This window comes from Hippopotamus amphibius, chromosome 1, assembly GCF_030028045.1.
Source record: "Hippopotamus amphibius kiboko isolate mHipAmp2 chromosome 1, mHipAmp2.hap2, whole genome shotgun sequence".
NCBI lineage: Eukaryota > Metazoa > Chordata > Mammalia > Artiodactyla > Hippopotamidae > Hippopotamus > Hippopotamus amphibius.
The window spans coordinates 9,391,770-9,419,308 of NC_080186.1; the positions used below are offsets into that span (position 1 = coordinate 9,391,770).

At 42.9% G+C, this 27,539-nt stretch overlaps 1 protein-coding gene across 5 annotated transcripts in view; it reads left to right on the forward strand.

The window, feature by feature from the left end:
• VPS13D (vacuolar protein sorting 13 homolog D) overlaps positions 1-27,539 on the forward strand; it is a 236,908-nt gene that overhangs the window by 148,022 nt on the left and 61,347 nt on the right. For 4 of the 5 annotated variants that reach the window (XM_057696680.1, XM_057696624.1, XM_057696634.1 and 1 more), the window contains 2 exons: positions 666-800; positions 1,986-2,153. In XM_057696680.1, the coding sequence (XP_057552663.1) occupies positions 666-800; positions 1,986-2,153 (303 nt within the window). Of the gene's footprint in view, positions 1-665; positions 801-1,985; positions 2,154-10,733; positions 10,817-27,539 lie in introns of all 5 variants that reach the window. The other variant, XM_057696651.1, reaches the window with a different exon arrangement.

Sequence of the window (27,539 nt, forward strand, 5' to 3'; positions counted from 1 at the left end):
AGCACTGGCAGTTATATTTAAACTGCAGCTGTGTGCAGCAGCCTAGTGACTCTCACAGACTTAGCGCTGATGTCAGAAGCCACGTACAACCAAGTCCATACTGATGATTGCATTTAGATAAAATTCAAAGCAGGAAGAACTCACCTGTGGTGATAGAAGTCAAGATACTGGTTACCTTAGGGGAAGAAGGAGTTGTGACGGGGAGTCCACAAAGGGAGGGGTGGGGTGGTGCTTCCAAGTTGGGGATAAGAAGTGACTTTCTGGTCTGGGTGGTGGTTACATGGTTGTGTTTACTTTGAGGAGAACCACTGAACTGTACATTTGATTAGTACACCTTTCCGTGTGTGTGGTATGTTTCAGTCAACAAGTAAAACATGACAGATGCACAGATGTAAAACAGATCAGGAAGAATTTTGCTGTGAAGCAAATAGTGTCTATTTCTATGTGATATATGTTACTTTGAGTGATATATCTATATATTTATATATATATTCCTGATATTTTACTTTTATCATTACCAGGAAAATCCTTTCTTATGAATATCATAGCCTTGACTCTCCCTAGAAAGTTGACATGACTCGTAGCCTTCATGGAATCCAGAATTACAGTACGCCGGAAGGCCATCATGTGACTAAAGCATGTCATCACCTTTCTTCCCTAACTAGGCCCTAAAAAGCACCTTGGGATTTCCACTGATTCGGTTTGAAGATGCTGTGATTAATCTGGATCCGTTCACTCGGGTACATCCCTATGAGACCAAGGAGTTCATTATCAATGATATCCTCAAACACTTCCAGGAGGTGAGCTTTGGAGCGGTACTGGGTGGCTGGAGCAGAAGCACAATGACTGTTTTAGTTGTTTGGGAATTCTGGCTACTGAGACATTACTACTATTGACAGCCCAGTTGAACATTTCAGCTCTGATTGTTGTGTTATGGGTCAGGTCACAGCCATGAAGTCCATGCACACCATGAAAAGCGTGAAACAGTGCATGTGATTTATGAGCTGTTAGTCTTGTCTCCCAGAACTAGTCAGTCAGTCACAGCTCTTAAGGGTTTAATTGATGCTTTCACGATCACACAAAAGACTGTGAACTCTGTTTACCAGGCATGGGCCTACTTGCAGCAACCACCGCAGTGTTCTTGGAGCCTATGAGATACTGCCCTAGAGTTGAACTTAAAAATTTTTTATCAAGTTGGACATTTTCCATTTTGTATTTATTATCCAGACTGCAAAGACCAAAATGTAAAGCCAAGGCATACTCTTTGATGACTAGATCAGTCAAGATCCTATCGAATTTACTAGCTGTCAGAGTTAAAGTATATCCCACTCTTGTGCCCTTCTCTCCTTCCTCCCTCGCATCTCCCTCCTTTCTTTCCCTGCTTCCTTCCTTGGCCTCCCTCACTGGTGATATTTCCACTGAACTGTGAGGAGAGTGAGGCGGTGGATATCCCTGGGCCGTGGAGTCAGGCGGTGGGGGGGGGTGGTGCACAGGAGGTGGAGCGTTGCCGCGTAGGTCTGAACATGCCTGCTCTGCGCACTGCCCGCTCTGCGCACCACCCGCTCTGCGCACCACCCGCTCTGCGGACGTGAGGGGTTCCAGATCTGCTGCCTCCCTCCCTTTCCTTTTAGAACTCTCCCTGCTGCTGGTTAATTCCCCATTTGTAGAGCGATGGAAAGGAGAATGTGATGTATGTACTAGTAAGTATTTGTAAAGAGTCTTACCTGTTTCATAGGTTTTTTCTCCTTCTGAATGGCTTTGAAGAGTATTTCTAAGAATATTGAGAGTAACCTCTGGGGTATGTGTATTGGGAGAGGGTTAGGGTGGAGCTCAGGAAGGGCAGGAGGTCACAGTTGATGAGAATTAAAGGGTGATTGTTGGCGTTGGTGGGAACGGAGAACAAGACAGACTTCTAACCTGTTTGCTGGATCTGCAGATATAAACAGATGCTGGTTTTCTTCTTCTCTTCCTGCTCCATTTGACAGGAACTCCTCAGCCAGGCAGCTCGGATCCTGGGATCAGTGGACTTCCTTGGCAATCCCATGGGGCTTTTGAATGATGTTTCTGAAGGGGTGACTGGACTGATAAAGTATGGAAATGTTGGGGGCCTTATCAGAAATGTTACACATGGAGTATCAAACTCTGCTGCCAAGGTAACGAAATAGAGGTGAAATTCCCTTGTTATGAGCCTTGAGTCCTCTACATTACTGTGAGTCCTGTTAGAGTTACGAGGTTGTGAGACGTTACACGTGTGGCCTTGGCTTCACGGCCCACATGCCCTACCTTTCCCACACCTCCAGTAACCCGGCCCAGGTCCACGAAGTGCACCTCTGCACTTCCTTCCTCCTCTCCGTCCCCACTGCCTTCGTCCAGGCTCTGGCTTCTCGTCCCTGGGTACCTGCCATAGCCTCCTGCCCCCGGCCTCCACGCAGCTTTCACAGTGTGGCCAGAATGAACTCGCTTTATAAAACATGGAACTTGATGGTGCCATTCTCCTGCTCACAGTCTACTTGTTATTACCCACAGCTCACAGCATAAAGTCCAAACTAAGGTATAGGCTTCTAGGGCAAAGCACCCCTTTACGTCATCTGAGTCCTGCAGCGGAAGGACAGCAGTGTAATTCTCCTGCATCTTGCTGTCTAGCTGGCTTTTTTGTTCATTGGTCTCCTGTTTGGTGGACATCTTGTTATTCCATAGTTTAATTTTTGACAGGAGCTGATTTTACGTGTGAAGCTGGGAAAGCTGAAGGTAGTTGAAGAGGGGTTGCTATTTGATAACATAAAAAAGTTGTCTAAAGACTCTGCTTTCCTCCCCTTCCTGTCAGCGTGACAAGGTTTCCTTCCAGAGACTGGCCTTTTCACAAGTGAGCCAGCATCGGGAGAGCACCTGTGCTGCCCCCTTGTTTACCATAGAGCATTGCTTTTGTGAAGTCATAGGTGCACTTGTGCCATGGCCACTAGGACGATGGCTTCACCATAGGGAGCCTTTCAAGTGCCACGTAGGAATTTGTCTTGATGAGCAGGTAAGGAGGTAGGGTTGGACGGCAACATTGCTGTGTTGCGTAGCATTCTTGGTAGTAACGTGTGAAAGTTGGGAATTTATCCCTGTTTTCCAAACTCTTTCTAGAGATGATGGTTCTTTAGTCAGAAAAGCTTTTTCAACACAGGCAGATCTCGTTTTATAGTGCGTGTTTTACAAATTGAAGGCTTGTGGCAACCCTGCATGTCCGGCAAGTCTGCCAGCGCCATTTTTCCAATAGCATCTGCTCACTTCATGTCTCTGGGTCCCATTTTGGTAATTCTTGCAATATTTCAAACTGCTTCATTATGATTATATTTGTTATGGTAATGTTGGTCGTTGATCTGTGATGTATGATTCGCTGAAGACTTAGATGGTGGTTAGCATTTTTTAGTAATAAGGTATTTTAAAATGAAGACGTATGCATTATTTTTTTAGACACAATGCTGTTGTGCACTTAACTACAGTGTAGTGTAAACTTAACATTATGTTCACTGGGAAACCAAAAAATTTGTGTGACTCACTTTACTGCAGTATTCACTTGATTGTGGTGGTCTGGAGCGGATCCCACAGGCTCTCCGAGGTATGCCTGTGCTGGACTTTTATATTAAACTAGAGCAAAGTGTACTGTTTGGCTTGTGATTCAAAACAGGCAACACTTTTAGAGAAAGGGTGGAAGGTAGAGAGGCAAGAGACTTTCTAAGTCGTGATTTGGAAACAGACTCAGGGTCAAAGTCAGAATGAGTGTGCACATTTCTGCCTTGACTCATTGCCTGTGCTGCCCTTGGACCTTTACCCTGACAGCAACATAAAAGTGGCACAGATTCCTCAATGTTCTTTTAGCTACTAAGCTTGATATAAACAGATGCACTTAAAATACTTACTTGTATACACCTGTAATTTATATAATATTGTACATCAGCTATACTTCGATAAAAATTATTTGTAAATGCTCAGTTTAAAGATTTTACTTAATTTTTTAAAACTAATTAACGTAGGACAGGCTCTTTGGTTTTGTAGTTCTTTTCTTTATTTTTGTACCCCTGGGCTTTGTTTTCATTTGAAAAATAAAGGCACTTATGGTTTATTGAAAGGCCTTCCTCAACCTGGAATATGCCTTGACTTTATAGCTTACTGTGAGAATAAAATGAAGTATGACCTTATGAAAACGTTGAAAAATATGGACTGAACAAGAGAAATGGGTTTTCAGTTTGACTCTTAGGTTTGCATCAATATAAAATGTTCAGACTTTAGCCACCAGGAAACCATTAGTGCCCTTGAAATGACAGTCTACAGAGGAGGAGAGTCTCAGGCTTGAGGAGTGGGAGATTCACACTCTGTGTGGGCCGGTTTGGCTGTTAGGACCCTCTAGCTACCGTGTGGGTGAGAATGAAGACATTGGGGATGTGCCTGTGACCTCTCCACAGGTGAGACCTTGTGTGGGTTTCTCCAGAGTTTCTCTGCAACATTCTGGTGAAAAGCGTTGGTGCTTGCTTTATTCTCTCTCATTCGGTGACGTCTCATTCATCTCTTGGTTCTTCTGTTTCCCCTGGAAAACTGCTTTTGAAGCTTGACAGTATGAGAGTGTAACTTAAGCAGCAAGAAAGGGCAGCATAATCCTTACCTCCACCCTCACCCCCAATTCCATATGGAGGCCTGGGTGACAGTGATCATGTGTCTTGTTGGACATCATGCTTTATCTTGTTGGATTTGCATAAGGGTACTGTTTTCCAGGATCTGAGGCCTCTTGAATGGGAACCCTGCTCCCAATGTGGTTGGTGTCTTTCTTCATGTTTTTTCTTGCCTTTAGTGAGCTATTCAGTATTGGTGTCACAGGCTGCTACTCAAAGGAATTGCTATGTAATTTATTTTGATACCAAGAGCCCTGGATGTGTTATAATAAATAGTCCATATTATCATGAGAAAGCAAAGAAACTTAAAATTACCACTTCATTTTGGAAAGGGTAGCTTCAAAATCCAGGTCTGTCAGCTAAATGCCCATTCAGGTCATCTGTGATTCTGCATGTATGCAGTTTGGCTAAAGATCTCCATTTTCTTGTAGTTTTGTGGGTTGAAATCAGACCTTTAATGTTGCTTTAGGGGAGTGTTTTGTTTGCTTTTCTGTGTACACAAGAAGAGTTTAAGGAAGTGCAAATGACCACAATAATCAACTGTTGGCCTGTGGGAAGTATTCCTTTAAGGAGTGCTTGAGTTCCGGTGATTAAAGAACGGGGTCAGACAAGACAGAACTGCACCTCACCGAGCCCCAGCCAGCCAGCCCCACTTGGCTGCAGAGGCCAAAGGGCTGGAACCCTGGTTTAATAGGCTTTGAATGGAGTGGAGAAGCCCCATAAACCTCTTGAAATTAATTATAAATATTGTATATACGTGTATTTTCCTGGATCAAGGATCCGAAGTTTTCATTGGATTGTCAGAGAGGTTCATGCCTCCCAGGAGATCATACATCATTACTGTAGACGTAGACTTGAGCATCAAGGGCACTTGGTAGTCAGGATGCCTAGGTTCTAATCCCATTCCTACCTTCAAATAATCTTTTTCTCTGTTAATCTTGAGGGATTTGGGTTTGTTTTTTTTTAAAACCTATGAGAAGATGATGGTAATTTCCCCTGCCCCTCTGGCCTGAGGAGCAAAAGAGATGAAGATATAAAAACCCAGTGAGAAGTTAAAAAGGAATTCATTCTGTCACACAAGAAGATAATAGCCCTGCAGGTCTTAGTTGTCTGTGGGTAGGTGTGAATTATTCACAACAAATTTTTAATGTCAAGTCTGTCATGTCCAATTCTGGAATTTCTCGTTACATTTTTTTAAAATAAATTTATTTATTTATTGGCTGTGTTGGGTCTTTGTTGCTGCACGCAGGCTTTCTCTAGTTGCGGGGAGCGGGGGCTGCTCTTCATTGTGGTGCACGGGCTCCTCATTGCCATGGCTTTTCTTGTTGTGGAGCACAGGCTCTAGGTGCATGGGCTTCAGTAGTTGCCGGAGATGGGCTCAATAGCTGTGGCACATGGGCTTAGTTGCTCCGTGGCATGTGGGATCTTCCTGGAGCAGTAATCAAACCTGTGTCCCCTGCATTGGCAGGTGGATTCTTAACCACTGCACCACCTAGGAAGCCCTCTCGTTACATTTTAAACTGTTATTTAATTTATTTCATATTAGCATCAAGGAATTAGAAATAGGAGGTAATCTGTGCCCTTTAACCCCTTTATTTCTCATAGCCTTTTCTTCTGTCCCCGCAAACCTCAAAAATCAGCTTATGGAGTCCAGATCTAAGGTGATTATGATTTAGGGATTAGCCACCAAGCTATGAGCATCTATCCCATGACTTGCTTGCCTGGATCTTAGCAAAATGATTCTAACCCTTTGGGTAGGCCCTCAAAATCTGATCCTATTTCTAAGGCCATGACAAGATGGTTGCTCCTGGAATCCTTTCTAGGAATATGATTTATTTAAGAAAAGCACAGTATTTCAAATTCCAAAATCATGTCAGAGGAGCAAGTTTCTCTCTGCTGCATGAATTCCAAAAAGCACGCTTTTCCCTAGTTGGGTGTCATTTGAATATCTGTAAGACCCCCTAACCTCTTTGAAAGCCAGAGAGCTGGGGAGGTGTCCATTGAACAAATTTTCTCTCTTAGATAGACTCTCATTTACCTTCTATCTGTGATTATTTTGTGATTATTTTCATATACTTATAGGAAAATTACATAGTTATTCTTAAAATTAAAAAAAGTATTTTCAAACTAAGCAAATCTCAGATGTTAACATTAGAACAGATGATTCCATTCTCTTTTCTGCCCCTGTAGAAACTCAGTGTTTTCTCTGTACAGCTGTCATCTGGTCTTCCTAAGGGAAGAAAGCCAATAGCATACTTAATTTCTTCCAGCAAAGGAGATGAGCACTTTTGATCATCACTAATGGAACCTCTGCTCTGTTCTGTCCTACTTTCCATCCCTCTCTTTGTGTCTTTATCAAGGCAATATAGGATGCTTTTGATCTTGGGTACTTTTTTGATCTCAGTTACGTTTTGAGTCTACACTTACAAATGCAAATATTTGAATAATTTTCCCTGTTTTTAACTAAAAGTTTTTCCATCAAAGTCAGTTGTTGTTCATGGAATTAGAATTCATGGTTCATTATTCACTAAAGGTTAGTTTTACTTATATAACTTTTACAGTTGTATGATAGGTTTATTTCTTTCTCTTTGGCCTTAGAGCATTTATTTCTACCAAGCCCAGATTCCCCAGCTCAGATTCTACAGATCTAAATTTTTGTTAAGGAGTTATGAATTTTCTCTTGGTTTTAGTTAATACATTATATTCTATGTAGCTTTAGCCATTGTTTTATTGTTTTAAATCAGTTTTGTTTGTTATGAATAAAGATCTAATAGTTTCATATATTTCTTGGTGCAAACAGCATTAGTAGGAAAAAGATGCAGGAACAGGGTTGAAACTCCCTGCTTCATTATGGAAAACATACTCACTTATAAACATTAATTGAGCACCTTCTCTTTGTCAGGCCTTGTGATAGACTTCACATACATTGTCTTATGTATGTTAATGTCTGTTCTTCAAATCAGGAAACTGAGACTTAAAGTAAGTTAAATAATTTTTTCAAGGTCATACAACTAGAAAGGACAGGGATGATATGAAACCAAGTCCAGCTAATTCTGAAGGCCTTGATTTTTCCCCTGTACGACGATTCTCCTTTGTGTGTGTGAGGCTTTCTTCCAGGCACTATAGAGAATATGAAAAATTAATTACTGTCAACTTCCCACCAGAAGCTTATTATTTGACATCACTTGGTTCACTTGTAAGGTGACTGCTGTCACATCACTTGCGTCACAAAGCAGGCCCTTAGAAAATGGTGCTGGTCATTCTCGTGTGGGATTAGTGGTGACCATCACCACCTCCCTTATAGACAGTAAGAACCTTGGTGATTGCAAACGTGGTTTTACTCATGTGATATCATTTGATCATCTGAATAAGCCGGTTAGTAGATAGGTCAGGCAGTGTTAGCCCCAGTACGTAAATGGAGAAACTGAGCCCAGAGAGGTGAGGTGATCTCCCCAAGGTCAGCCAGGAACCTGCAGAACCAGCGACTGATCTTCTGCAGTGGCGTCTCAATTTTCATTTTTAAGTTGCACTTTGGAGATATTGCTAACTGCTCGATTTGTTCTAGATATGCCCTGTATGTAAAAAACAAAAACAACAATGAGAAAAACAAAGAGACCTGCCTCGACTCTTGGATAGCTTTTAGGAAAACCATCTGAAGAGAAGCACAAGCCAGTTAAGTGAGGAAGAGAGAGAGGGAAGTTGAGACAGTTTGGATAGTCCAGTGGAAACCCTATCTAGCTAGCACTTTAGATGGTATTTTGTTCTTTGGTCTCTCTTTGGGGTACCCTGTGTGGAGGAGCCACTTCCCTTCCAAGAGAACCTTTCACTGGCCCTCTGTGCCCAGGAAACCAGATCTAGGGCATAGCAGTGATCAGGTGGAAACTGACTTCACGTCCCTGCACCCAGAGCTTCTCAGCCAGCCCCTGCCACTGGCCAGCCTCCTATCATATATACTGTGACCTGGTTGAGGGCAAAGGGGTCCATCTGCCTTTTGTTTAAGATAAACAGCATTTGTTTGTATTTGTTTTGTAGGCAGTCTGTTTATAAGGCTCAAATGAGACTAAGCCACTGTTTATTCAAGGCAAAAGTTTTATCTTTGCACAAAAGAATGTACTGGAGTGCCTGCCTGCATGGATTCTGAAGGGGAAAAGACAATTTATGGCTTGTATCTGTTTTTGTCATTATGTATGACTGCTCCATTTTACAGTTGAGCTGATTATCCCCGTAATAGCTTTTCCATGTACCTATAAGCAAGTAAGAGGTGAATGCCTTCTTATAAGCATTGGGGTTTTAGTGTATTTAAGTTGGCATAAAACTTTAGGTTAAATGAAATTCACTTCAGACAGTGATCTATCCCTTAGAGAATGCAGAGTTTTCTATTTTCAAAAAGACTTTGATCTGAAATAAGTCACCCAAGGGATTTCTTTTCCAGCCAAGAGGAGGTGCCTTGAAGTTGTTGTATGTAGAGAAATGACTCAAATTCTTGGCAACAGAGCTTTTGTTTTATTTTCTTCTGATAACCTTGGATAAAATGATTCCCTTAGTCTGAGCTCTTTTTGGTTAGAGGCAAAATTTAGATGCTGAACGACCCAGTACTGACCTATCCTAACTTGGTCAAACCTCAACTATTTGTGGGAGTTGGAAGTGTGTTGGGTGGGGGCGGGCAGGTGGAGCGGAGGCATGAGAATCCCAGGAGTGGCCAGAATTCCCAGGCAGTCCCCACCTGCCCCACTGAGCAGCCTCGCTCATGAAGGAGCCTGGTGAGTGGGGCTTAGCTGTCCTCTCGTTCCATCCTAATTGAGCAGCTCAGCCAGAAGTAGCAGGGAATGACACCACCACTGACTCTTTGTTTTTGAAACAGAAAGATTGGAAAAGTTTAAAACTTGTCTTCATTTCTTAGTAGTAGTTCAGTTAAGAGTCAGGTCTTTAGTTATCTCCTTAGACCAAACATCTCATGTTTCAGAGGAATTCACTCTGTCTTCCAACACTGCAGTCTATGGTGGCGGAAAAGTATGTTCAGTTGCTAAATTGAAAAGACAGGAAATATTTGTGGCCCCCAAAGAGTAGTGGTTTTCTACTCTAGTGTAAACATGGTGAGTAAAAAGCATAATATGTTCAAGCTTTTCTTAGGTTGACTGGTTACCCCAGAGATGTGGTAGTTCATCCCTTTTCTGCATTTCAGTGTTATTCATATCAGTGTTTGGCATTTCTTGAAAAATTGTGACAAACTTAAGATGAGACAAACTATAATCCATTTTTATAAATACATTCTAACTCTCGGCAGTAAAAAGTCAGAACACTCACTGTGTTTGGAAGGTCCTTTTGGGTTTCTTTACCTCTTTCTTCCCTGTAATTGTTATGTCTCTCTTCATTTTGAAGAAAAGCTAAATCAAAGTGTTTTCTTAAGGAGAAAGAGGGGAGTCCTTGGAATGTGATCCTTAAAAGTCAGAGAAGGACGTGGATAATGTAGCCATCGTTTGTCGGGTGGCACCTGTGTGTCAGGTAAGGAAGGGCTAGGAGCTTTACAGATGCTGTGTCATTCAGTTTTCACATGTACCCCACAAGGAAGGAAGGGTTATCTCCGTTTTACAGATGAGAAAAACGAGACCACAGTGGTCAGTTACCTTGACTGACATTTAATGATGAGTGTCGGAGCCATAAGTTTTAGGAAGAAGTGATTTGGAGGTCTGTATATTTTTCCTCCACACAGTGCAGCTTCTCCGATATAACTCTTTCCTAAACCCAAACCATTGTATAAGCTAAAACACAAACACTTGAAACAACAGCATTTTAAAGTAAAGCTCAGTTTTCCATTCATTCCCAACTTTTTTTTCCCCCTTCTGTGTTGGACCTTGGGATTTTTCAACTGTAATTTCCAGGCTTTCTGAATTAATCTTTACTATCAAGGAATCCCTAATCTCATGTAAAAGAATTGAAATGGGACAAAAAGATTGAAAGAGTTTTCCTTAACCAAACAGAAAATGACTGAAAAGCATTTGAGGAAGCTGTCTGTACTTTCTCACACACGTGATGTGTTTAACCCAAGATTTATTCAGATTTAAATAATTTGATTTGCACACACAGGCCTTTCCTCAGTTTTGCCCGAGGAGCAGACCAGAGTTTCGGACCACCTCAGAGTGTGCTCCAGTATCCAACTTCCTCTAAATGTACGTGTTAAACTGTAATTTCCTTAAGCCATTTACTGAACTTCACTACTTTAAGTGTTTCTAAGCAAGTAGGATGTCATTTTGAAATAGCTGGTTTTCAGCATAGAGGTCATGAAGGCAGAGAGACTCATGCTTTTCCGCTGTCAATTGATGGCAGAAAATAACCTCATTCTCTCCAGTAGTCCTTTTCTTCCCCTGCTCACCTCCGCTTGCTCTGAAGCACAGCTTTCCACATTTTGTAGAGGTGTTTCTGTCTCTGAGTTCTGCTGGTACGTTGGCTTTCAGACGCCTAGTGATACCCTTGCTGCAGTTAAGAAGCCGGATGGAGAGTGCTGGGGGTGGGGTGGTGTCCTGAGAGCTTTATGGTTGGTTAGTTCTGTTGACCTGATTTGGGCTTTGCTTCTTGAAGAAAAGAAGTAAGATTAACTTATTAGAATGTAATCATTCCTTATTAGAACAATAATGATACCACTTTATATTTCTCTTGAGTTTTAGTTGTTGATGAAGGATTTATATATATCTAATCCCATCTGTAAGCCTGGAAGCAGGCAGGTGATATTTTTATTGCCACCACCACCACCACCACCTCCACCACCACCATGAAGAAACTGAGACCCGGCAGAAGTAAATAACTTACCCAGGAGAGCCAAACAGAAAGTGGTAGAGCTTTGGGCTCCTTCCTTGGTCTCTGATTTCTAGATCATTGTTGGGCAGTGCTTCTTGGATCTTACCAGATACTGTAGAAACCAGCATCTCCACATGAGACGGGGTTTTCCGTCGTTGGTGTCGTGTGAGCCATGTTAGCACACCTTCCCAGCAGAGGGGGTGTCAGAGAACACGTCTGGGTGGGTGGGGAAAAATGTGTCTTTCCTTAAAGAGGCTTATTGACTGATTCATAACCACGTGCTGTGTATGTGAAGTGTCTGGGTGCTCACAAACACAAACAGCGTGATGAGAACAGTTCTTAGAGCAGAATCTTTTGTGGTATGGAGGTGGTAGGGAGAAAAGTTTCAGCTTATGTCAAGACATACATTAAGTAACATTTGGACATTGTTGGAGGTAAGTGGAAATAAGAGAGACCATGGAAGAAAAAATGAAGGCACTTCCAGAAGGGGTGAGAGTCTGGCTTTGCCCTTGGCTTTCCTCAGAGCCAAATGATGTCCAGGCCTGACTCTCAAGGGGGCTCACTATGTCCTGAAGTGGCAACTTGGAGGCCCAGTTGGTCAGTAAATAGTAGCAGAGACGCACTGCACTTAGGTCACACAGGCAAATGGCAGTGACGGCTTCTCGTTTCTTTTCTGTTAAATACCAGCGGGGAAGCCCTCTTGTGCCATTTGTAAGCACAAGGAAATTTCCTAGTTAGGCACATGAGGAGGGTGGAGATAAGCTCCAAAACCAGGAGCCAAATTGGGGAAGTCGAGTAAAGCAAAGAGGAAGCGGCAGAAAGCTGGCCGTCCGGATTGTTTTTTGTTTACCCAGTCGTGCTGTTTTCTCCTCATCTTTGCACTGTTGCTCATGAGTCTTCCTCTCTCTGGAATGAACCTCTCATCTCTGGCCAAATGGCTCTGAGTATGTAAGGTCCAGTCCAGATGCCCAAAAGGTCCTCCCCGCTCTGAATTCCTAGGGCACTTTTTGCTTCCGCTAGGGCAGTGACCCTGTTTTTCCTTGGAAAATACTAACCATTTGTGCTCATGTGTCAAACATCCGTTTAACAAACATTTATCACTGTCAATTAGGTGCTCGGTTCTGTGGCAAATACTTAGGAAAGTAAGACTTAAAAAAAATTTTTTTTGAGGAATATGAAACAGGTAAGGCAGGGCGAGAAGTAAGCAAGCATAATACAGAGGGGATAAGTGTTGCAGCTGGGATCCTTGCAGTTTCACGGGATAAGTGCTGTGGGGGCCCAGGGGAAAGGACACTTTATTCTGTTCCTCAAGATGAGATCAGCTTGAGACGAAATGTTTGATGCGAATGCCTGTTTATTCATTTGCTCCCGGAGTAGACGTAAGCTCCTGGAAGGCGAAGATCTTACTGTCGCCAACTGTTGCCAGTGTCTGTAGGACGAGCCATAAATATTGATTGTAAGAGTTGAGGTGATCCCGGTGGTACCCATGTGGGCTCCCCTTTATGTGGTATGGCATTTTCACGTGGTGTACATTCAACAGATAGTTATGAAATAAGTGAAATACCTTCTGGGTTTTTACATTATCTAACTATTTTATGGTTTTTATGTGGAATAAACAGAAACTTTTGAAACTTCGAAAATGTTTATTTATGACTTTCCTCCCAAACATGTCTGTAAGCTGACCTAGATGCACTGTCGTGCTCTGTGTATAGAAATTCAGGGAGGAAAAGGCCGCTGACTTTCAGGACCTTGTTTTTCCTCCTCCACTCCCCACAGCTCAGGTCTAGGATACTGACCTGGATGGGATGAGGCTAGGCATGCGTTATTGGAGCAGGCTTTGCAAGGTAGCAGGAAGCCTTGGGAAACTGTTATAGGGGAAAGAAGGGAAACCCCAGTCCCTCTTAATCTAATGAATTAAAATAATATTTATGGGAAATATCTGTTTGCTTTATTAGAGGAAAATGTTTAAGTAAACATTTCCTGCAAGATCTTGAATTTATATGGGAACACATTGGCTTGCAAGCAATGACTTTCAGTGTTTTCACTGAAATGAAAATTTAGCAGAGCATGCTTCCAAAAGCAGCCCATTGTTTCAGCTTTGCTGCCTTTGTCATGTTTCAGAGCAGGGTATTTTGGCCAGCTGGATTATTTTCTCTTTATTGGTAACTTGGAAATTGGCAAGAATGATGTCAAAGTTAGTTATAAAAGAAAAGCTGCTAATAGCTCCTTGTAGTTTTATAGAAATTTAACTTTTGTAGCATACTCCTGTTATTGTTTGATCCTCACACACATACAGTACAGAGTACAAGTATTATTATTGCCACTTGAGTCACAGCAAAGGTAGTTGACTGCTGGAGGCTCATCAGGGAGCGTGTAGAAGAGGACGAGGACTCAGGGCTCCTTTATGGCCCCAGGTTCTTTCCCATAGACCACATTGCTGCTCTAGAAAGCACCCTTTCCCCTTAGGAATTAAAGCACATTCATGTCTGTGTGATAATGTAACCTTGCAACATGCCTCGGGGGGCCAGCAGGGCAGGTGATTGGAAATTCAGCCACATAGGTTGAATAGTTTTGCCAAAATCATGCAGTCAGCATTGGCAGCAATGCCTAAAGCTCACAACTCCAAGCCCACTGCTTTTCCCATCAGAATAAGTCTCAGCAGAGGGCCAGGGGAGCTTTCTGACATGGAAGGACAGCTGTGGAAAAGTCTTACTTCCAAGAGAGGGCCTTGGTTTGCTGGTACCCATGCTGGGTTGTGTGAATGGTCGGTTCTAAAATCTCAGATGCACATGAAAATCTCTAGTCACAAGATCACTGAGAAACAAAGCAAAAGGGGCAAAACCGGGTAGATTTTATCAGCCTGTTGCTGGGAATGCTTCCTACCTGTTTGGGTTTTGTGTCCAGTAGCGTCAGCAAGGAAAGTTTGTAGGATTGTTGCAAAACGGTTGTTTAAAACTCAGCTGACAAGGCAAATTGAGGTGCCTCAATGAATGTTATATATAGAGAAAAAAATTTTTAGGACTAAACACAATGAAGAATTTGCCACTTGTTTGTCTCTAAAAGTTAAAATACAGCAGTGAACAATGTCTAACCTCAGTTTTATTTTATTTTTTTTAATTGAGTTCTCTGAGAAGCCTCTTTTGAATAATATTTCCTGTGGTAACAACTCTCCAGCTTCTGCCTTTCCATTGAAGCCCATCTTGTATTCTTCTGAAGAGAGACTCAAGCCTAAAACTCTTCTCACTCTTTCCAGATGAACATGGCAAAGGCAGCTCTTCCCAGGTTTGGACTCTCAACACAACCTCTGATACCCTCGTAGAAATTCTTAGGACACAGATCTGGGAAAGAATTCGAAGACCAGCTTTTCACCCTCTCAAATTACAGATGGAGAAACTGAGACCCAGTGAGGATCTCACAGCTAATTAGCTATGGGGCCAGCTCTAAAACTCAGGCCTTCTGGCCAGATGAAATGGGGTCGGCAGCTGTGGGTACTTGCTTCTTGTCCTTTTAGAAATGAAGGAGAGAAAATTAGTGGGTCCAGAGCTCTGACATGGTGTTCATTTTCTCAGCATCCTTTATGTTGATTTTATCTCTTTATACGTCTGTCTTTACAATGGACTGAGCTCCTTGAGGACAGGGGACTACGTCATCGTCACCTTGGTATCTTTAACCCCAAGCACTACGTGTGGTATGAAGAAAGCCCCCGAGGGCTTGTAGAGCTTGAGGGATCTGTTTTGTGTAAAGGTCAGCTCACCCGAATGGGAGGGAAACATAGCTCCTTTGAAGCACCTCACATCACTAGTCCTTCACCCGTGTCTCACCCAACGAGTAAACCCCTGCAAACTTGCACCTCATCTAAAAACAAAACAAGACTGCCCCCCCAAAAAAAACCAAATAGAGGATCCCTCTGTAATTGGATTTAGAGGGCAGCTGATGAAGTGAGATAGAGATAAAGCTTTGATAGGCACAGGCTTTGGTTAATGCCAAAATGATCCTAATGTTGTTGGTTGAAATGAATTATAAAAGTTTCTCCTTATGTTTGTATGTTTATCTGCATGTTATTAATTCTGAGTGTTGTCACTGGATTTCCTCTAAAGTTCTGTATGAGTTGAGAGAGAGAAAAGAGAAGAAAAAAGAAAGGGGGCCCTCCAGTACTGTGTCTAACCCAGGGAAGGAACAGCCACTTGCCATCCCCACTGGCCAGGCAGCCCAGAAGAACTTGATTATTAGAACACTTTGGTTTGAACTTGTGCCTCTTCTGAATCCTCCTCCAGAAAGGCACTACCTGTGTAGCCTCTGGCTGCTGTGGGCAGAGTGACTTGCACGCCGGCCCTGGTGGGTGACCCAGTTTGCTGGGCAGGCCCCCCTTCCCTCTCCCACGTGTCTGAGTGGGGTGTGGGCCAGGGGACAGGCTGGCCTGGGTGAGGGCTCACTAGAGTAGGTGCCTGGAATCTTCGCTTTGTGCCTTTTTACTTTAATCTGGAACACTTTAACAAGACAGTCGACCAAATGGTGGTGCCTGAGTCCTGACCCTTCGCCAGGCCGGATGAAATCACCATCTTTCTGTCTCCAGATCTTCCCTCGGATCCAAGCCCTCAGTCACACAGTGGAGCCCCTCCACTTGCTTGTGGGAGCGAGATTGCAAAGAGTTAACACTTGTGCTTTTTCGGAAAGTTATCTGTGAAGAGTATTAGTTGTTTAATAAAGCGTGCCTGCCCTCCCGATGAACCCGCCAGTGACTCTGCAGCTGGGGTCATTCCAAGTTCACGCGGTGGACTTTTGACTGCCTTCAGTGTCTGTGAAAACAGTCGGCAGCTCCTGCGGGGATCATTCATTCAGGCCTGTAACACAAAACTATTGCCAGTGGGCACCTGCTGGGGCGGCTTCCCAGGAGGGCTGGGAGGGAAGATACCAGACTCTTCAGGCATCTGCGGAGATACAGCGGCAGGGGCTCCGCTGGGAGCCTGATAATCGGGCTGCGCTTAGACCCCACTGCCCGCCCGCAGGCTGGTGTCAGGATGTATTAGGGAGCCCTGGTCCGGATAGGATGTGAGCTAATTAAAGGCCATTTACAAAGAGGAGGGGGAGGGAGAGTGTGTGAGGAGGAGGACGAGGAGGAAGGAGATTTGGAGCCCATTCCCCAAATTTCTAGCACATTCTTTATTCCTTTCTTTTGTCCCTCAAAACAGAAGAAAACAAACGGAAGAGTCTGAACATTTGGTTATTTCTAATCTTAAATAGTCGTTCATTCTGTCTGATACTGTATTGATTTCAGCTTCTGTTTTTATGGAATTACATATACCATCAAAGATATTTTGCCACATTTTCTCTGGAGACATCCTGCACTTGAAATACTGTAGGTGGACTGCTTGAATTTTGCCCCTTTCCCCCAGTGATTCATCTGGGCAGTAAGTACCTATTGTGGCATGTCAAAGGTTTTCCCCCTTTTCCTTGGAAAATCCATTTGCTAGCTGTAGGGGGTACTGCTGGGAGGATTACATAAATTAATACACAGTAAGTGCTCTTATTACATTTTAGTTGGTGAGATGGTGGTGGTGTGGTGTCATGGTTTGAAATGTCAGAGCAAACACCATCTTGAAAATGTTGTCAGGTACTAGCATAATAATTCATTTTATAGTCACACTTAAGAAAAAAGTCACTGAAGAATGTTTAATTTACCTGTTCTTTTGTTTCTTTACCCTGTATATCCTTCCTCCCCCAACAAGCAGTAAACTTAAATTTTTTTTTAATTTTATTGAAATATAGTTGATCTAGTGTTGTGTTAGTTTCAGGTGTGTAGCAAAGTGATTCATTTGTACATATACATATTCTTTTTCATATTCTTTTCCAATGTAAACTAACTTATTTATAGACGGAGGTTACTTTTAAGTCTGTGGTATTTTCTTAATCTGCCTGGTTATGATACATTTCCTGAAAGCAGTTTTGTTCACACACAAACCCAAGCCTTTATTCTATCACTTCTGATACATTTCACATATGCTGGACTGTGTGCAAAGAAACATTTAGATTAAGTTTGTACTACATGGTAACAATCTGAGGAAATTCCAATCAAAAACCAGCAACCTGTTTCCTTCATTCTAGACTGTTAATGTATCTGGCTTTGTCTGTTCTGATAAGCAGTAACCACAATGTTAATTTTGTATTTCCTTGCCTTTTGTCTCACATAATCTGTTCTCAAAGCTGACCAGGAGCCTTGTTCACTGTCATGCGATTCCCTGAAATAATTAGTGGGGTAGTGAGCTTGATTGTGTGGATTATGTTAGTGTATTATGTGTAAATGTTTAAAAACTTAATTACGTTGATCCTGATTCCTAGGTGTTGCTATGTAAAAAACGTGGGATGGACGCTATGTAACTGCACAGTTGAGGGGAGTTTTCCATTTAAGCTAGTAGCTGAATGGATATCTTTAGAAATGCTACTAGCTCATATTTACTGACTGCTTCACTGAGTACCAGGAACTTTTCTGAGCCTTCATACGAATGGGCTGACTTGTTTAATCCTCATAGTGACCCTGTGAAGTGCGGGTTCCTGTTGATACAAGAGAACACGGAGGCTCAGAGAAATTAAGTAACTTGCCCAAAGCTATGAAGAGAGCCAGGCCAGGACCCAGGTTCTCTGACTCAGAGCCTACACTCCTGCCCTGCCCGGTGCAAAGGTTGCACCTGTCTAGTGGGCTTCATTCATGGATACGTCCGCAATGCCAGATTTGCAGGAATTAACTGTGTAAGGCTGCGTTCTCAAGGAGGTGCCGAGAATCTGAGTCACCGTTTAAAGTCCTTCCCTGTAGTACCCTCTGTCACAATTCGCTCTTTCGTAGATGCAACACCTTCCAAGCCAAAGTGTGTGGCTGAGAATGAGGAAATGCTCTAACCCTGTCCAAGACACTTAGTGAAGGCATTTTAACTTCGTTCTAACTCTGCACCTAGTGACTAGAGACTTATATGCAGAAAGCATAGCCTCATATTAATAAATATGTTACTTGTTGTGCCTACACAGTGAGTTCACAACTGTCTATGAACAGCTAAACACACCAGGCTGTGTGCAAGACACAGAGGAAACAAACATGAATCAAACAAAGACTTTCCCCCTCTCCTTCCCCCACTCCCGCCCTGGGTCACAGTCCAGCCTGGCAGAAGGTCCCATAAGTAATTGTGCGCGTGAAAGCGTTCAGGTGCCAGGAGAGAAGTCTGTGCGGGGCTGGCGGGGCACTAACGGAGAGCAGGCCTTTGTACCCAGGGAAGGAAGGCCTGTACTCAACCCCGAGGTCAAAGACATGTTGGCCATGTGGACAGGAGACGGTGGGCACGGGGGCAGCCAGCAACGTGGAGCAGCCGCATCAGCGTGGAGGCGGCGGGCCACTGGGGCCAGAGAGCCTTCCGCACCTGTCTGAATATTCAGGGAAGGACTGGCCTGCCGCTTTACTTCCCTCTGTCTCCATTCCTTTCATCTGACTGGTTATAATTGGATTTCAGAGGGAAGAGACCTAACTGAATTTTTCACTTTTCAAGCCTAGTATCGTTGTCATGTGACCATAAATTGCATACACAAAATGTTAACTATTCATTTTTTGCAAGTATTTTTATGTATGTGAGTAGAATAGTTGCATCTTTGACAGAGGGCCCAGACCAAAATCAACAGCCCCCACCCCCTCCAGAAGAAAACAAACCTAACTTGCTTTTTATATAATTAGAACGAATACCAAATCATGGCCCGTTCACCGCAGGTAAATTGCAGATCCAGCCAAACCGTTCTTTCTGGCCAGAGTGACTCCGTCTAGTGCTCAGCCATGGACCGCCTCCGGCATTTCCAGTTACCCTAATATTTCCATCTAGACGTAGCAGAAAATCACCCTCCCCGAAGCCCAGACAGACAAACTCAGGGTCCTTGTTAAAGGAAAAGAAGGCACTTAGACCTCATTTAAAACAACAGGGTTAGAAAGGCAGGGAGAAGGGAGGTGGTGGGCTCGTTTTTTCACTGTGTTTTGGGAAATTAACTTCTCTGACCCCATTTGATCAGTCCATTAAACTGTTTCATCATTTTCTTTAGACAAAGCGAGACAGGCATGACCTAAATTTGTGAGGGAAGAGCGCGTTGTGTATTGGAATGTGTTCCCCCAGCCTTACCCTGCCCCATCCACTCCAGTCAGTAGATCTTTCTCTGAAAATTCCTCCTTTCCTGTTTCCACTCAAGGCAAATGACAGTGTCCACATTTTGATTTGGAATTTTTGTTTTTCATGTAGGATTCAAAGCGGACATTTATCTTGAGGTAGGAATGGCTACTGTTTCTCTGCCACGTTCAGACTAAGGCTACATAGGTCTCCCATTGACTTCTTGGAACTCTGGGCCTCATTGTTTTCCCTACACCCAAAATTGCGGTGCTGGACGGCGTCTGGCCTGGCTCTCGGGGTGGGAGACAGATTGGGTCTTTGACTCTCAAGATCGAACTTATGTCAGGCTGCTTGGCAAGCGTGGTAAAGAAGAGGTTCCTCGAGTAAAAGCTGATACAATGTCCATCAGGAATGGACTCTCCTGTCCCTTTCCCGGCTCACCTTGGAGCCTATTCTGTGGTTGTTTCACCGCCCTCATCACTCAGAGCTTGAGCATTTGTGAGTCGCCACTTGTGTCATGGACTCGGTAGACTGAGTCACTTTCATAACCGTTGGAGAAATGTACACATAAGACAGAATGCTGCTTCTTTACAATTTTCCTGTGTTCTCACAACATTGTGGTTTACTGCTCTTTTCCGTGGAACCTTTCTTTTTGATGGGGAAACATGGTGCTGTGTCCAGCACTCACTGACCATGTGAAGGTCAGCATCTCACCTCCTCATCTCTGACAGATGGATAATTAGAGCATGAGACACATTCCATCTTTTGGTGGAAGTTAACCAATGTTGGGGTGTTAGTACTGTAGAGCCAGCTGCTGAGTATATTCTCATTTGACTTTTCTCTCTACAAGTATTTCCTAGCTTTAGGGTGGCCTGCTAACCCCATGTTGGATGCCCAGGCTGTGAATCAGCACCGAGAGTTTTCAATGTAAAGAACTAATATTTGGCCATTTCCTGTGAGCCCAGCATAGTGCTAGGCACTTTGTATCCTTTTAACCTTTCTTCTCCATTCTCCTTTCTTGCAGTTGCTCCCATACCTTGGGGTCATCCTTGACTCAGGACATCCTGTCAGCCGTACTGTCTGTGAACCTTCCCCTCCTGCCCGCCGCTTCCTCGCCATCCATCCCAGCGCTTAGCCCTGTCCCGTCTATTGTAGTGGCTTCTGCATCCACCCTTCCTTCCCCTTCTCACCACGGCTCTCAGTACAGCAAACGGAACTCAGATTGGGTCCTTCCTTCACTCAGCCCCCTCCAGTGGCTTCCCAGTTCACTCTGCAGAGAAGATAAAAGTCTGTGCAGTGATTTATAGGGGACATGTGGTCTGCCTCCCCCTGTCCTTTTCTAAGCTCGCCTTTTACCCGCTCGTCACCCCCACCCCACTCAGCTCCGTCGCCCTGGCCCGCTTGCTGTTGTTCAGCTGTCCCTCAGAACTTCTGCCTCGGGGTCTCTGTACCAGCAATTGTCTTTGCCTAGAATGTTCTGTAACCCCATGGTTTTCACTTGGATTTTCTTTATCCAGATGTCACTTTGTCAGTGAGGCTCTTCCTGGTGCCCCTCCCCCATCTAAAATTGCAACCCCCTCTATCAATACCTCTCATCCTCCCTCCCTGCTTAATTTTTCATGTAACATTTATTACTGCTTTCATTTTGTATATTTACATTGTTTATTGTCTATGCAATTAGAATATAAATCCCAAGAGGGCCACAAGCTTTGTCTGTTTTCTTCACTGCTGCATCCCCAGCATTTGGAACAGTACCTGGCACATAGGTGATGCAAAGTAAGTTTTTTGTTGATAGGAGGGAAGAAATGAAAGGAGGAAGGAACAGACGGACTCTAGGAGTTAGGCATTATCTCAGTTTACAGAAAGAACACTGAAAAGTTGCCGAAGATCACAGAGCCAATAAGTGAAGCCAAAATTTACCCAGATGTGTGACGCTAGAACTTCTCTGGTTTCCTCTACATGTCTCAGCCTCCCTTGTGACTGTTGTAAACATAGACTCCGTGAATTGTGTGCACAGATAGAGCAATACGAACACGTTAAAATGCCTTAAAGAGACTCCTTGGCCAGAGTCTCCCAGTCTCCTTGATACCCTCTGGCACTCAATATATAGAACAGATAAAAACTTGTCAGCAAAGTTTTAAACCAGAAAAGTGATTAGTACACAGAGCCAAAGAGATGAGAAAGAACATATTTTTGAAAGCACAGACTTTCAGGTCAAACCAGTGAGCAGTCTTTTTGGTCATTTATTCCTGAAGCTCCTGTGGGTTCATTCCGGGTTCACTAGGGGGACCAGCACCTGTCTGTTCCCGAGTGGCACTGTCGTGTGTGCTAACATACGAAGCTGAGGCACATATCTGAAGATTAAGAAATATCCAAGGCAATGAAGTCCTGTTTTCCTGACTCTCTGACCCTTTGGTAGACTTAACAGCAGTCATTAAGGGTTAGGGTTAGAGGTTCAAGATCCTCCGAGAGTCCACCTTCTTAACCATCAGCAAAGCCACAGGCACCCTCTGAAAAGGCAATGTAGAGGTTCCATCCATCACTGGGAGTTCTTTCTGCTTTGTTTCCCACCTTTTGTCTTGGACTCTAGATGGTTTTTCTTTTCTTCCCTACATGCTGCCTCTTGAATATGCCCTTGAGCCCGTGTTACACCTGCAGCCCAGGAACATGCCTGGGCTTCTGCTTGTGGGAGAGGTGCTGAGAAATCAGGCATGCTACTAAACATGCTCCCCTATGTTTCCACTTATACCCAGGCTTACGGGTATTGAGGGACACCATTATATGTTTTGATCCCTGATTTGTGTTATTTGCTATAGGTACATGCCTTCAGAACCTTCATTTAATAGAAAAAGAGACAGTGGCGCCCTCTCATTTAAGAGAAATGGCCACAGAGGGAAGAAAATAGATGAATAATAACTTGAATGGAAGGGAAAGTTTAAGGAAGGTATTTTGAGCAGATTCAACTGTATTTGTCATTCTGAGAGGAAGAGGCCAGAAAGAATGAAGATACGAGAGAAAAGAGGATTGATTGAGCGATATCCAAGACAGGGTCTCACAAAAGCACAGAGGAAGGGTCTAGGTTTAGGAAATAGCCCACTTATTCAATTTAACGTGGGGGAAGGGGGAAGATATTTTTTTCTTAGTGGAGTAGAATCTATCATTTCTGTGAAGTGGGAATGGGGTTAGGTGCTAATGAGTTGAAAAGGAATGCAAAGCAACTCTTTATTTTGCTCTAACAGTGTTCTAGGCACTGCCTGGGTGGTATGGTACCAAGATGACCAAACCTTTGTAGCTCCCTGTCCTTGGAGCATTCACTCCAAGCCTTTCAGCATTGCATGCTGCAGCCTGAGTAGCCTTGTGAGGAAAACAGATACAGCATGTTTACATGACAGTCGGACACCCATACTAATAAAGCTACATTCAGGAGGAGTACAGAGTGGTAACCCAGCAGGCTTGTACGCAGGGAGAGGCCATTCAAAGGCTGCGGAGGCATCTGTGATGGCCAGCCTGGAGTTGAAGACTCATAGGCTTGGAGCCATTCCTCCTGGGCAGGGAACAGTAAGACTAGTAGCTGATGGGGGTGCGTCCCTTTCTACCCACCTTCCTGCTAGGTATTTCCATCTTGGGTGACAAAGGCCTTTCTTCCTAAATCCAAACCAATGCCTTTCATCTATTATTTTCTGCTCAAGTGAATAGCAGCTATTTGCAGTATATTATTGATTATCTGGGAATTAACTGAAATTTAAGACCTGGGTATCTTTTGAGTTTAATTTTAATTTCATAAGCTGTCACCTTAAACATTTTATTTTAGAGTCAGACCTCTAAACCAGCACTCTCCAATTGAAATATAATGTAAGCCACACTTGTAATTTAAAATATTCCAGAAGTCACATTAAAAACGTAAAAAGAAACAGATGTAATTATTTTTAATATTTTTGTTTAGCCCATCATATCCAAAATATTATCATTTCAACTTGTAACCAATATGTAAAAATAATTAAGTTGTTTTACATTCTTTTTTTCACCTTAAATCTTTGAATTCCAGTGTATTTCATACTTACGTCATATGATAAGTCATACTGATCACGTTTTAAGTGCTCAGTGGCCTCCTGTGGCTTGTGGTCACCTTATTGGACAGTTCAGCTCTAAACTAAGAAATGAAACTAAAGTCAGATGATGCTAACTTGTATGTGTGTTTGAAGAGAAGAGTTTCAAGTCTGTGTGATTGAATCCATTATGTTAATATGCAAGCCCTCATTTCTCTCCACCTCTTTTTAGTCAGCTTCTTGTCCTTTTACTGAGTGGTTCATGTCTAAGATTTTCCTTAGTTTTAGTGGAGGAAGGAAGGTATTGAATGGAGAAAGAACCTTTATATAGTCTGCTTTTGTCTCTGTCATTGTAATGAGAAGTTTTCTACAAGATTCTAATAAATAGCTGTCCAAATCATCTTTACTTTTTCCCTTAGGTTGTTTCTTTCCGTTTTTTTCACTTTTCCTGCCTGCATGGCAAAATTTAGAAAACGTTCTGGTTTTGATGTTTTTGAATATGGTGATATTTCAAATACAGACATAATTTTGAAGAAGTTAATTTTTATTTAAAAAAATGAATTCTGCCTTTGGTAGCATATTTAGAAAACAAGTTCCATAAAAAAATTTTTTAATTATGAAAGACTCAGTATATAGAGTAACATAAAGTATATATGTACTTTAAAGAACAATCAAATGAATACCAGGACCTACCATTCAGCTTAAACAATGTGATATACTACTAGAATATACTAGAATGTTATACTAATATGATAGAATATACTAGTACTTTTGAAGCCTCCCCATCACATTTCCTTCCTTCAGTTCACACCCTGAGGTAATCTCTGTCCCGAATTTTGTGTTAATCACGTCTTTTCTGTATATAGTTCTAACATATTTGTATGTGTCACCAAACAACTTTGCCTGTTTTGAACTTGTATACAAAATCGTAGTAAATATATATCCTCTTATGACCTTTTTTTAAACTTGACATTGCATTTTGGAGATCCATCCATGCTGAAATGTGTATCTGCAGTGCATTCATTTTCACAGCTATATAGTATTCCATCGTACGGTTGTGTCACAATTTAGTTATTGGCTTTACTCTTAAGAAATTTGGACCGTTGCAGTGTTTTGCTCTTATGGACAGTGTTGCTTGTTAACGTTCTTGGTCATGTTTCCTGAAGTACGTGTGCAGAGTCTCTCCATTATATATGGAGGAGCAGAGCTGCTGAGTCATAGAGTATTTATTTGTCCCATCTTTGTGTCTTTTTATTTTTCTTCTCGGATAATACCAGGTCCTTATAACACTTTACCTCCATTAACTCCCCCCCCCCCCTTTTTTTTCCTGAAAACATCTTTATTTCACCTATCTCTTTGAAAGATCTTTTTACTGAGTTTGGAACTTATATTTGGCAGATTTCTTTCAGCCTCTGAATAGTATCATTCTGTGATGCACCATCATTTCTGTTGAAACAGCTGCCAGTGTTATTGCTGCTCTTCTGAAGGTGATGTGTCTTTTATCCTGTGACTCTTTGTCTCTAGTTTTTAATGATGATGTGCCTAGATATGGTTCTCCTGCTTAGGATTTGTGGGACATCTTGAATTTGTAGAGGTTTTGGAAAATTTTTGGCTTGTATCACTTCAGATATCACTTCTGCCCCCTTTTCCCTTTTTCTTTCTGTGACTCCAGTTAAATGGAAGTTGGATTTTTAAAACCATGTCGCCCGTGTCTCTTTTGCTCTTGTTTTTTTCATACTTTGATCTGGATATTTTCTACTGGCTTATTTTCTAGTTCACTAATCCTTTCTGGTGCTCTGTCTACTCCTCTGGTATCATCCATCTATTAACATCTTAATGTAAGTTCTCTGGGGAAATTCTCCATCTTTCTATAATTTTTTTTGAAGATTACTATCATTCTATTGTAAACTCTGTGTCTAATAACTCTAATGCCCGGATCACTAGTGAGTGATCTTGTCTGGGTTTTTTCCTTCACTTTCAGTCATTTTGTTCGACTTCCATATCTGGTAGTTTTTATTGAATGCTGAGTGTTATGTAAGAAAAGTTTAAGAGGCTCTGCCTGATATTATTTTTCTCTGGAGAGGATTTATATTTCTTCATCCTTCTACTTTCAAGTGCCCAGTGCTTTGATTTCCCCTTGTGTGCACCTCCCTGCAGAACTTATGTTCTGAGCTTTTCATTTGCAGTGAGGGGTATATAACAGCAAGAATTTTCCAGAGGAACTTATATTTCAGTACAGGTCAGAGCCTGATGCTTAAAGAGACGAATCGCAGGGAAGGATGCACAATGGAAGGGAATGCATGTGCAGGGTAGAGACTGTATCAGCCTTAACTCCTGAAATTATAACAGATCCTTAAAGGATCCTAAAGTCCTAAAGAATCAGTTCTGTTTTGGCAAGAAAATGGATGAACTCTTTTACAAACAAGGTTTAATTAGCTTTCTTCTAAGTTGAAAGTACAGTGAACCAGAGCCCCTATTTTTCTGTCTTTCTAGTAATTGAAGGTTTTCTTTTAAAAGCAACACATGACATCAGAATAGACCCATTAAGTCACCTTTGAAAGGGCAGCTTTTGAGTTAAGTGGATTGTGTTTTCTTCCTCAATCCAGGACTTGTTTTTTTAGACCTGAAATCTGTTAACCTGGGAATGCCTCATTCAGCAGCCTTTAAAAACACCAGATCTGCAGGAAGTAGATGGGCGTGAATTCTGAATGTCCTCTCCCAGGTCATCTTTTGTGGGGTTGAAGGATAGTAAAGTTAGGAATGCCTACTAAAAGGCCACTAAGGAATCCAAGGGACATCCCAGGCAAATACCAGAGGTTTCTGAGGAGCTAAACTGTAGTTTTTAAATTTTAGTCCTTCTAAAGGGTGGGAACCTTTGAGTCTGTTTTAAAAACTTCTTGTGGCCTTTCATTTGAGCCTGGGATCAAGCCGGGTCTCAGGAGAAATAAGCTAGGACTTAAGTGCCTTGGAGCTGAGCTGCCTCTTTTCACACCCCAGCCCCCCAAGAGTGGCTTACCTTCCCTTGTTCTCCCAGGTGCTGAAGCCCAGTTCCCCATCTGCTGTCTTCTCTCACGTGCATGTACCACATTTGCTGCTGAACGACCTCCCTGATGAGTGAAGAGTTGGCCTTTGTATCTCTAGCTCCATCCCACCCACCCCCAAACGGTGTAGTTAGTTGGAAGAAATAGTACCTTAGTGTCCACTGTGAACGCTGTATTACTCTTAGATGGGGAGGGAGCTTAGAGAGGAGCAGCAGAGATGGACCGGAAAGGAATGAAGCCCGAGCTGGAGGAAGCCTTCTTACCCGAGGAACACAGCTGGGTTTTGCTGATTCTCTCTGCCGTCTTCACTTTCACACCCCCATCGCCCACCCCACTTGTATTTGTATCTCCACCTGTCAGTTACTGACACATAAAACAGTCCTCGTCAGAGAGATAACTTCTTTCTGCAGTTAGATTTGCTTGACCAGACCAGCTCGGATGGAGTAAATCCTTTAGCTTTGGTGCTCCACCTCCTTCAACAAATCCTTCTGCGAGAAGCCGGGTGGAAGAGCAGGCCTCTTCTCAGGCAGGAACTCTTGAAATCACTGGTCCCAGTCCCCACCCAGCTGTAAATGGTACACGAGCACTGCGACCTGATGTGGTGTAATGTAATCCACGCAGTGGGCATCCACACCACCTCCTCTTATCTGGGGCCTGTTTCAGATGTGAGAGAGAGAGCTTTGGGGGAAGGAGGAGGTGGGTTTTCGACCGTATGGCCTAGGGCAAAGTGTGCATGATGGAAAGGGGTGGGGTGTCTGAGTTGGGGTATTGATCAGGAAAGAGGACTGGAGCCTGACCCTCTTTTGTATCCAGGGATTTGCATGTCCTGATTTGGAAACTTTTACACTCCTCTCAGCTTCCTTCCTTTGTCACCACCACTGC